Consider the following 12668-nt stretch of genomic DNA (forward strand, 5'->3'; position numbering starts at 1 on the left):
CAACAATTTTGAGATCATTCCATTGTGTTCAATATGAATATGATTTAGATCCGGACTCATCGATGAATTCTCCAGCGCTTTGTCTCCAACCATTTCCTGGTGCCATTTGAGGTATGTTTTGGGTCATTGTCCTGTTAAAGCACCCATGACCTCTGACGCAGACCCAGTTTTCTGACACTACACCCTACATTCCGGCCCCAAACATTTTGATAGTCTCCATATTTCATGACTCCTTGCATACTGTCAAGGCACCCATTGCCTGAAAAAAGGCTGAGGCTTGCGAAGAAAAGAACACAGTGCCTATAGTCAAACATGGTGGAGGTCCAATGATGTTTGGGGTAGTTTTGTTGTCTCTGGTATTAGTCCATGAGTTAAATGTAATTGATAAAAACATCAACTTTAGAGTGTTACTTGGGGGCGTAACAAGTGTGTATTTCTGTTTATATTGATTTTAATTTAACTAATTTTAATAATTTAGTTACATAAACATATATAACAATACTATGACTGGCTGGCAACCAGTTAAAGGTGTACCATGCCTCCTGCCCGTGGTTATCTGAGGTAGACTCCAGCACCCCTGTGTACCCAGTGAGGATAAACGGTTCAGAAGATGAATGAATGAATATAACACTAACAACAAACAATAGTTGCTAATATTATTTTTTTTAATGACCAAATATACTCATATGCCATGTAAAGGATTCGAGGTTTTAAGTGTTAACTGAGTAGCTTTCTATTGTAGTGACAACTGTCCCCGAAAGGGTCCAAATGAAGCTACACTATATGTTGTACCAATTACTTTATGGCCACACAAAATTGAAATGTAAAATAGACCAGCATTTTTCAACCTTTTCTGAGTCACGGCACATTTTTACATTGGAAAAAAACCCGCGGCACACCACAAATCAAAAATGTTCCAAAATTACTTTCTGTACAGTATATTTAATTGTAAAATAATTTCTCAGTATTTATACTCCTTCAGTGTGAAACTTGAGCCTGTTTAGATGAACACAAAGTGCATATCCTGGCAGGAATCTTCTTCGACAGCTCTCAGTCTCTCTCTCTGTTTTTATTTTTTATAGCAGGTAGGCCTGAAAAGCTCAAAATTATCAGACGGGGGACTTTAGCAATGTCTTTAACTGTATCAGGGCCGAGTATCTCGCTGACAATGACTTTGCAGACAGGTAGTATTAATGTCCCTGCCACAATTTGGGACTTTTTGGATTTAGCAACAAGTTCAGCAACAAACTAACTGGCGTTCTCATTTACCTTTCTAGTTTTTTTTGTTTGTTTTTTTTTTAACTTGCCTGTTTCACTGTGTTTTCGCGAATCGGAACAAAATAGTCCATAGTTTGAAGTGACTAGTATTTTCTTTTGGAAATGACGTTTAAGCTTGCTCGGCACCATAGAGCTGTTTGAATAGCTGCTTGTGTCGCGTTCAAGAACTGCTTGGATTTGTAGCTTCTTCTTCTGGCCATCAGCCACCTTGCTGTCCGGACAATGTGTTGGAATAAAACACAGGGGGAGCATTGACGGTCTTCACATATGGATAAAAGGGATAGGGACACTTTCGTGAAATTGACACTTAATGAGTCAAATCGAATAGAGCTGAAACGAATACTCGAGCAACTCGAGTAACTCGAGTTTAAAAACTGATCCGAGTAATTTTATTCACCTCGAGTAATCGTTTATTTTGACAGCTCTAAGCATCACGTTTTGCTCGGACTACTTTTAATGCGGGACAACGCGCTGATGTCACGTGCGTAGAGGAAGAAGCAAAAAAAAAAAACTTACTGCAGCCGACAACCGCTACAAACGACGCCGACGTTGCTAAATACTAGCCCGCTCATGCTACGTTAGTTGCAGGTCGCGTCCAGTGAGTCTCATAGAGATCACATGTATGTTGAACTAGATGCACAATGACAGACTAGGCCGCGTTTGGGCAGCGTTAGCAAACAGCCGCCATCTTAAAGCAGTAGAGCGCTAAGCGCTAATAAAGAGCGCTAAACGCTAATATACTGTATAAGATTAACGTTACTGTCACTACTAGCTCACCTTACGTTAGCACTGCAGAGGGCTAGGTTTCAATTAATTAAGACCGCTTTCGATGCGTGGCTAACGTGTCTTACATACAGGCTATAACATAACATAGCGTTGTGGAGTGATGAGGGTGTCAAATAAAAACTCAATAATGCTAACTATCAATTTTAGCTCAGTAGTCATTGCTAGATAAAACACCAAGTAGCACTAGTCCCTAATGTGCTCCAATACAGCCTGTATCATACATTTATTTTGAACAGTGCAAAAACTCAAAATCCTATCAGGATTTACAGTTTAGACTAACTTAAAACTTAACTAGAACTTAAAAATGGCTTGACACAAATAGAAATTTAATTGAAAAACGTGGGAAAAAATCCTAACTTTTAAGTGATGTGTGTTATCAAGCGTAAAGGCATTTTTAGGTGTGTTTATATATTATATATATATATATATATATATATATATATATATATATATATATATATACTTTTTAAAAATAAGATCTAAAGGTTTTTTGAGTGAAAGCAGTGAATTAGTCATTTTTAAAAATTCTAGTTACATCTGAGATGCAATTGTTGGCTGTTTTCAACAATATACATCAAAAATAAAGACATTGATTGACTGAAAATGATAAAATGTCTTGTTTTCTCATGTATATCTATAATTGCGCTTCACCTAAAAATATATTTGTTTTATCCGATTACTCGATTAATCGATAGAATTTTCAGTCGATTACTCGATTACTAAAATATTCGATAGCTGCAGCCCTAAAATCGAATGATAAACACTAGACATGCTGGGGTTCACATTGTCGCGGGCAGCAAGGTGACTGATAGATAGAAATCCGAGCAGTTTTTGAACGCGACACGAGCAATACCTGACTCATCTGAACATAACCTACAACTTTCTATCTACTCCGTCCTTCCTACTGAACCTCTACCCGACGTCGTAAAAAAAAAAAAAAAAAAAAAAAAAAAAACTAGCAATATTGGATAATTTTTCACGGAACACCTGACCATATCTCACGGCACACTAGTGTGACGCAGCGCACTGGTTGAAAAACACTGAAATAGACTGTGTAGTGCACTTCAGTTATGTAATTGTGTATTTACAGTACTATGCATCCTACCAATAGACTGCTGCAATAACCACATTGCAATGTGCAAGCAGTCATGCATGAAACTGTAGGTTGCACATCAGACATCATGAAGTGTTTGTGTGGTTGTTGGGGCATGTGTGGTTGTTGGGGCATGTGTGTGTGTCACACATGAGGAAATTCACCAATGGGTGAAAACAATGTTTTGTTCTTGTGCGGAGCAATGCAAAGAGGAAACCACACTAACTCAATCTGTCTGACAGCTGTCATCGTCAGTCGTTGCGCACAAAGGCAGAGCAGAACATCTTCACACTTCTTATAGAAAAAAAAAAAGTAAGTTCACTTTGATGTATACCAAAAGTTTGTGTCCACGATGCGTTGTGTTGATAAAAATTGTGAGAAATGTTGTAGGTGAGACTGTTTTTCAGCCTTGCCTCTCTGTGGGAAAGTGCTGAGACTTTTTCCACTCCATTTACACTTTACTCAATTTGACACTCATCCTGTGTATTATACAAGAAAGGTGGTGACCATTTAGTTGCCAGGTTAGAAATGTATCCTACATGCTCTGCCTCTTTTAATTAAAACGTGTAATCATAGAATAGCTGTTTAACTTGTACTTCCTTTTTTCTTTCTTTCTGCTTCATTTTGCTGAAAGTGCGATCTATAAAGGAGGAATGACATGTGTGCTTTGTTTTTCTCTTTTTGTCCAAAGTAACCTTGAAGCTTTAATTAAATCAAATGCATGAATAACAAGCAAAGCCTTTGAATTTCAGCTTGGTTTCCAAACTGGGTTGGTTATGCCATTGCTGCAGAAGAATAGTGCCACGCATTGTTTTAATAATCAAGCTCACCTTTCAACTGTTGTACTGATGTACTGTACTACACTACAAATTTATAACGTCTTAATCAGATTATTTTTCTTAAATCAAGTCAAATAATTTTCTCCATCTTGTTTTGATTGTTAAAGACTAGTTAACAGATGAATGTGTCAGATTACGCAACTAACTTTAAGTCAGGGCCAGCAACCTGTGGCTCCAGAGCCGCATGTGGCTGTTTTATTTTTTTGCTGCCAGTGAGTAAATCGCAGATGCTTTGACAAAGCTTTGATAATTAATAATCTTTTAGCTCAGATATGGCTCACGAGACATAGGTTCCCGACCTCTTTTTTAGCTAGTCATGACTTTATTTTAATGTAAATGCATTGACATTGATGGAATGTCGCCTCTACCAACATGGCCGTCTTGAGGCCATTTTGGTAGGGGCGGTGAGAGGTCTTTTCAGGCTTCTGCCGTGAACTGAAATGAATTTATCAGTAGTAGACATTTCAAATGGACATTCCATTTCAAATGGATTGGAAAGCTATTGCTGTCAATGGCGACCAATGAGTTAATGAATCTTTGATTTGAATTTCAATTAGATTGTACATTTTTTAAAACTAATTCTAAATGATGTTGCTGTTCTAACAAAAAAAAGAATAAACTATTTGTCCCCCAACAGGCAGGCTATAGATAAAACTCAAAACTTAGTTTTATGTTGCATTTAATTGTTAGAAACCAAAGGGCTTTTGTGGCTCCTGGAGTTTTATTTTTTGGTGGGACACACTCAAAACGGTTCTTTGAGTATTTGAGATTGCTGAACTCTGCTTAAAGTAAATATTACTAGTTGTTCTTATTCAGCCCATACATCTAAAATTGGGTTAATTTTTCTCCTAAATCAAGAAAAATTTGCTTTCAAATGTTTTAACAATATATATTCATGAAGGAAGAACATTTATGACAAACAAGCTTTATTTTCTAAGATAAAATATATTAATATATTGCTTAAAATACGTCTCCAAACCTATTTTTCACTGGCAGATAATTTAGAGATTAGAGATGTAGATTTACACTGAATATAAGGGAATTCACCTACAGTGATCCCTCGTTTTTGCGGTTAAGCGGTTAATAGGGACCAGAACCCACCGCGATCCGTGAAAAACCATGAAGTATTTATTTTTTTATTATTATTTTTTTTTTCAATGCATTTATTCAGATTCAGCATCGGAAAGAAATACATATAAGACATGTGTACATATGTACGTGTACATATGTATATGTATTTTTGAATGGTTTTTAAGCACTTCAAATGTAATAATTATACGTTTTAAACATGTTACTGTCCCACCGAATTATTTTTAAACAAGAATAAAATATTAAAATTTAAACAAGTATAAAATATTAAAATGCTTGTCTTTATTAAATGCTACATTGAGTCCGTTTAACACTGTTTAACAAGTTGAAACGATGATTGACGCATGCGACGCTTTGATGCTCAGGCTTCCAGGGATCTGTGGCAAGATCAAACAGAAGACATCTACCAGTCATCATTAACTGTAATAAGCAACTCCAGTGCATTGCCTGAACAACAAAGAGCAGGAAGGGCGTGTGAGACATACGCAATCGGCTCGGGACAGCTCATCTGTATTTTAAAAAAAATTATTATTATTTTTTTTAATTAAAAAATCCGAGATGGACTGAGGGCGCGAAGTTTAAAGCGCGAAGTAGCGAGGGATCACTGTAATTTTATAGAGGTGTGTTTTGCTGTGTAGCCACTTGCCATGACGCACAACTTGAACATTTGCTCAGATGTCCAATCCATTTGAACAGTAAGGTCTGGAAGTGAATTAATCAGATAAAAACTGTTCTGGAATTAACATTTATTTATTTGTTCTGAAATATTACATGCCAGTGTATTGCACTTACAATTCAACTGTACAGTACAAGCTGTGATTACACATTATGTTAATGTTATAGCTATGAGTGAACATGCCATAGCACATATACTAAAAATGTCATTTTATTGTCCACCAGTTCTTCATATAGCTACTATATTGAGAGTTAAGTAGGCATCATTACAATATACTGTAGTTTAGCATATCTGGTTGACAGTCAATTCAATTCAATTCAGTTTTATTTGTATAGCCCTATATCACAACAAGGTTGTCTGAGAGTGCTTTGCAGAGTCAATATGATACACAGTCAGAAGCAGTAGGTGAATTAGATGAAGTTCATGTCCTGAAGTTCATGTCCTGGGCATCCCCCATCCTTAGACCCTCCATGTCGGCAAGGAAAAACTCCAAAAACCCTTTGGGGAAAAATGAGAAACCTTGGGGAGAACCACAGTCAGGAGAGATCCACTCCCTGGACGGACAGGCTATAGATCAGGGGTGGGCAAACCGGTCCTCAAGGGCCGCAGTGGGTCCTGGTCTTTGTTCCAACTGACCCAGCACAGATAGTTTAACCAATGCAGTTTCAGCAGAAATGAGATGAACCTGACTGCAATCGACTGTTTGCACTTGTAAAACAGCAGATTGGTGAAAAGGTGTCCTCTTAATGGGTTGCAACAAAAACCCGCACCCACTGCGGCCCTTTGTGGAATAGTTTGCCCACCCCTGCTATAGATGCACCAGGACTGATGGTGGTTATTAGCTGCAGGAGGTCCAGTTTGTAGAGATGCAACAGAGTGAAAAAACAAGAGGGGGTCCATCTAGCCAGATGAGACGGGGGGGGGCAACGAGGACGTCCATCCACCCATGGGTCACGATAGTCCGGAGGCTGTGGCTACAAAATAGCCCCTCCCCCAGAGGGAAGGGGGCGAAGGGGACACCAGGTGACTAGTGATAAAGAGACTAGTCAACTAGATATTAGAATTAGAAAAGAGAAATAAAGTAAAGACATGTGGTAGGAAGAGTGAGAAACAGGGGATAGGACTCACTGGCTGTACTTCCCCTAGCATTATAGCTTCTAGTGCAGCTTAGACTGAACTGTGAGTCTAGTCCGATTTCAACTAGCCTGACCATAAGTTTTGTCGAATAGGAATGCTTTTAGTCTAATCTTAAATGTATAGACTGTGTCGGCTTCTTTAATACTAGCTGGAAGCTAGTCAAGAGATTGCTAGTCTGAATCTCGGCTCTGGTTTTACCCTGTGACATTAACGTTTGCACTTAAAAAACAAAAAAACTTTGGCTTAATTTCTCGTGTTCTAATGTATGTACATTTCTGTGTCTAATTTTCTGTGCTTAGATTTAAGTAACAGAGTTGAATCAGTACTTCCACTTTTACCAATGCATGTTTTTTCAAGAACAAGTATCAGAACTTCTGTACAGTATCAGCACTTTTGCCTCCTTTGTATTTAATACTTTCAAAGTAGAAAAAACTCGGGCTGAAACTGTAAATGCATTGCCACAATATCGCACTTTATTTAATAAAATAGTTTCTAAATGTAGGATGCTTTTGATAGGCCAACTGAAAAGGCCTCACTGACATTCCACTGTTTGCGTGTCACGTGTATTGATCCAGCTGTTGTGTCTTGTATTGGGTATTATTACTTTGAGGTAACCACTTGAAAGCCGCAACGAACCCCCACGTGGTCTTCTCCCTTCATGGTCACTCCTCCTCTCCTTCTTCCTCCTCCTCCGCTTCCTCAGCACTAGTACCACAGCAGCAGCAGCAGTTATAGCTGACCTCCAAAGAACGCTGCACACATGGCGGACGCCCCGCTCAATAACTCCTGGCCTTCCTTCTCCAAGCTCTGGATGAAGAGGTGGTCATTCAAAAGAGGTAGGCGCCCAAGTTTTTCCCCTTTTCTTATCTGCCTACACTTATAGTGACCTTGCGAGGCCTTACTTTGAGGGAAGTTGCAGTGACACATGAATGCATGCAAACGTACTTCTTCGAGGACAAATCTGTCCAAACCTCATGTGTTTGTGCAATGCATGGCAGTTGAGTCACTAACATCAGAGCAGTATGGCGATGCAGACAAACAGGAAGTGTAAGGTGCGCCTACAGGCACGAGGTTAAAACATCAGAGCTGTTTTGAGACATCATACTTGTTTTCACAGAAATTGAAAACCTCAGTCATTATGGCAGTAACATTTTCACATGAGAAAAGGAAGGTATATCTGAAGGTATAACATGAGCTAATATGTGGTAAGATAGTAATGTATTGCATTTGTATGTGTGTTTGGCTTGTTAAAAATGTCTAATAACAATAATAAGATTTAGTGCTGCTTTAAAATTCTTTGAACACAATGAAAATGTAAATCAAATTAAAAAAATATATACAAATATTTTTATTATTATAGTTTGTGTTATTATCATTACCACAGCTTCTGTGAACAGATTTCATGCAATATTTATCGCTTTCAAAATTAAAAGTACACTTGAATTACAGCCATTTTGTTTTTATGCATTAGTAAAACCCAAAAATATTTCATAATTTTCAATTAACAGATACGATTTAAATAATCTTTTTTATTATTTTGATGGGTTTGATGGGATTAAAATATTTGTATTTAACCCTTCTATGCACATAGTAGGATTTTTTTCCCTCCTTTAATTATTATTATATTAAATTATTATAATGTTATTTTTTAGGGCTGTCAAACGATTAAAATTTTTAATCGAGTTAATCACAGCTTAAAATTTGATTAATCGTAATTAATCACAATTCAAACCATCTATAAAATATGCCATATTTTTCTGTAAATTATTGTTGGGATGGAAAGATAAGACACAGGACGGATATATACATTCAACATACTGTACATAAGTAATGTATTTGTTTATTATAACAATAAATCAGCAAAATTGCATTAACATTAACATTCTGTTAAAGCGATCCATGGATCGAAAGACTTGTAGTTCTTAAAAGATAAATGTTAGTACAAGTTATAGAAATTTTATATCAAAACCCCTCTTAATGTTTTCGTTTTAACAAAATTTGTAAAGTTTTCAATCAAAAAATAAACTAGTAGCCCGCCATTGTTGATGTCAACCCATAAAATCAGTCGCACCAAAGCGCCAGCAGAGGGAGACAAAAAACACAAGTAACAAGTGGACATGACACTGCTGTCATTTTAATCTGTTTGAGCGGGGCATGTGCGTTAATTGTAGGGCTGCAGCTATCGAATATTTTAGTAATCGAGTAATCGACTGAAAATTCTATCGATTAATCGAGTAATCGGATAAAACAAATATATTTTCAGGTGAAGAGCAATTATAGATATACATGAGAAAACAAGGCATTTTATCATTTTCAGTCAATCAATGTCTTTATTTTTGATGTATACTGTTGAAAACAGCCAACAATTGCATCTCAGATGTAACTAAAATGAAAAAAAATGACTAATTCACTGCTTTCACTCAAAAAACCTTTAGATCTTATTTTTAAAAAGTATATACATATATATATATATTATATATATCTATCTATATATATATATATATATATATATATATATATATATATATATATATATAAACACACCTAAAAATGCCTTCACGCTTGATAACACACATCACTTAAAAGTTAGGATTTTTTCCCCACGTTTTTCAATTGAATTTTTTAAGTTTTAAGTTAGTCTAACCTGTAAGTCCTGATAGGATTTTGAGTTTTTGCACTGTTCAAAATAAATGTATGATACAGGCTGTATTGGAGTACATTAGGGACTAGTGCTACTTGGTGTTTTATCCAGCAATGACTACTGAGCTAAAATTGATAGTTAGCATTATTGAGTTTTTATTTGACACCCTCATCACTCCACAACGCTATGTTATGTTAAAGCCTGTATGTAAGACACGTTAGCCACGCATCGAAAGTGGTCTTAATTAATTTAAACCTAGCCCTCCGCAGGGCTAACGTAAGGTGAGCCAGTAGTGACAGTAACGTTAATCTTATATATTAGCGCTTAGCGCTCTTTATTAGCGCTTAGCGCTCTACTGCTTTAAGATGGCGGCTGTTTGCTAACGCTGCCCAGACGCGGCCTAGTCTGTCAATGTGCATCTAGTTCAAAATACATGTGATCTCTATGAGACTCATTGGACGCTACCTGCAACTAACGTAGCATGTGCGGGCTAGTATTTAGCAACGTCGGCGTCGTTTGTAGCGGTTGTCGACTGCAGTAAGTTTTTTTTTTTTTTGCTTCTTCCTCTACGCACGTGACATCAGTGCGTTGTCCCGCATTAAAAGTAGTCCGAGCAAAACGTGATGCTTAGAGCTGTCAAAATAAACGATTACTCGAGGTGAATAAAATTACTCGGATCAGTTTTTAAACTCGAGTTACTCGAGTTGCTCGAGTATTCGTTTCAGCTCTAGTTAATTGCGTAAAATATTTTAACGTGATTAATTAAAAAAAATTAAAAAATCAACGCCCGTTAACGCGATAATTTTGACAGCCATAGTTACAATTTCATTTACATTCCATTTTGTTGATCCCATTTGACATCCAATTGCAGTAATTGTCATTGCTTGTGCATATTTTGCAATGGGACCTTCATTTGTGTTGCATTAAATGAGGTGTGTCCAAACTTTTGGCCTGTACTGTACTATATGATACAACAGTACAGTGGTACCTCGACATATGATCACTACGACACTCGATCTTTTCGACATCTGATGTAAAATTTGACTCGCCATTTGTTTATAAATCCGACGACATGCTCGATATACAGTTTTGGTCAAAAGTTTACATACACTTGTGAAGAACATAATGTCATGGCTCTCTTGAGTTTCCAGTTATTTCTACAACTCTGACTTTTCTCTGATAGAGTGATTGGAACAGATACTTCTTTGTCACAAAAAACATTCATGAAGTTTGGTTCTTTTATGACTTTATTATGGGTGAACAGAAAAAAGTGATAAAATCTGCTGGGTCAAAAATATACATATAGCAGCGCTAATATTTGGTAACATGTCCCTTGGCCATTTTCACTTCAATTAGGTGCTTTTGGTAGCCATCCACAAGCTTCTGGCAAGCTTCTGGTTGAATCTTTGACCACTCCTCTTGACAGAATTGGTGCAGTTCAGTCAAATTTGATGGCTTTCTGACATGGACTTGTTTCTTCAGCATTGTCCACAAGTTCTCAATGGGGTTTAAGTCAGGACTTTGGGAAGGCCATTCAAAAACCTTAATTCTAGCCTGATTTAGCCATTCCATTACCACTTTTGATGTGTGTTTGGGGTCATTGTCCTGTTGGAACACCCAACTGCACCCAAGACCCAATCTTCGGGCTGATGACGTTAGGTTATCTTGAAGAATTTGAAGGTAATCCTCCTTCTTCATTATCCCATTTACTCTCTGTAAGGCACCAGTTCCATTGGCAGCAAAACAGCCCCACAGCATAATACTACCACCACCGTGCTTGACGGTAGGCATGGTGTACTTGGGGCTAAAGGCCTCACCTTTTCTCCTCCAAACATATTGCTGGGCATTGTGTCCAAACAGCTCGGTTTTTGTTTCATCTGACCACAGAACTTTCCTCCAGAAGGTCTTATCTTTGTCCATGTGATCAGCAGCAAACTTCAGTCGAGCCTTAAGGTGCCGCTTTTGGAGCAAGGGCTTCCTTCTTGCACGGCAGCCTCTCAGTCCATGGAGATGCAAAACACGCTTGACTGTGGACACTGACACCTGTGTTCCAGCAGCTTCTAATTCTTGGCAGATCTGCTTTTTGGTGATTCTTGGTTGAATCTTCACCCTCCTGACCAATTTTCTCTCAGCAGCAGGTGATAGCTTGCGTTTTCTTCCTGATTGTGGCAGTGACAAAACAGTGCCATGCACGTTATACTTACAAACAGTTGTTTGCACTGTTGCTCTTGGGACCTGCAGCTGCTTTGAAATGGCTCCAAGTGACTTTCCGAACTTGTTCAAGTCAATGATTCGCTTTTTCAGATCCATGCATGTATATTTTTGACCCAGCAGATTTGATCACTTTTTCTGTTAACCCATAATAAAGTCATAAAAGAACCAAACTTCATGAATGTTTTTTGTGACAAAGAAGTATCTGTTCCAATCACTCTATCGGAGAAAAATCTGAGTTGTAGAAATAACTGTAAACTCAAGAGAGCCATGACATTATGTTCTTCACAAGTGTACGTAAACTTTTGACCACAACTGTATGACGATTTATGACAGCACCATATTTTCTTTGTTTACCTGCAAAACAGACGCACGGTGGATTTTCTTGTGAGAGAACATGTGTTCCAAGAATGTTAGTGCAGGTGGTGAAAAAAGGAAAAAGGTGAGGCTTACCATTGAAATGAAGATGGAAATGATTGAAAACTATGAGCGTGGTTTGCAAGTCGGTAAACTGGCTCGACAGTACCGCTGTAGATTGTCTACGATCTGGATGGTCCTCCTCCGACCTCTGTTCGCCAGTCTTTATAAGTTACGGTGACAATCATTATGATTGTAACATTGCCAAAAAATCGTCAGGTTTTTAATCCTTTATTTCTGAACTTGTGCAACACAACATGCCAACTGCCCACCGCAGCTGCAGATAAAAAGTAAAAGTAAAAAGTCCTCTCTCACTCTGTCATGTCAGCCACGCGGTGCGTTCAGGTACACCATGCAAAACACATTCGCCACATTAGAACCCGATTCTTTACATTATAACAGATATTATTATTATATTATTATTCCTATTTTATTCATAATTTATTTGTTTTGCCCTGTGTAATTGCTATTTGCAATAGTACTAGTAGTATTTATTGACGA

The 12668-nt window shown here is 37.6% G+C and overlaps 1 protein-coding gene across 4 annotated transcripts in view; it reads left to right on the forward strand.

Annotated features, from left to right (window-relative positions):
* The first annotated feature begins 3315 nt into the window (after positions 1-3315).
* The window catches only part of arhgef18b (rho/rac guanine nucleotide exchange factor (GEF) 18b), an 87932-nt gene continuing 78579 nt past the window's right edge, over positions 3316-12668 (forward strand). For all 4 annotated transcript variants that reach the window (XM_057841075.1, XM_057841076.1, XM_057841078.1 and 1 more), the window contains exons 1-2: positions 3316-3469; positions 7602-7734. In XM_057841075.1, coding sequence (XP_057697058.1) covers positions 7659-7734 — 76 coding nt within the window. In that variant the 5' untranslated portion in view covers positions 3316-3469; positions 7602-7658. The remainder of the gene's footprint in view (positions 3470-7601; positions 7735-12668) is intronic.

Source organism: Corythoichthys intestinalis, chromosome 7, assembly GCF_030265065.1.
Source record: "Corythoichthys intestinalis isolate RoL2023-P3 chromosome 7, ASM3026506v1, whole genome shotgun sequence".
Classification (NCBI taxonomy): domain Eukaryota; kingdom Metazoa; phylum Chordata; class Actinopteri; order Syngnathiformes; family Syngnathidae; genus Corythoichthys; species Corythoichthys intestinalis.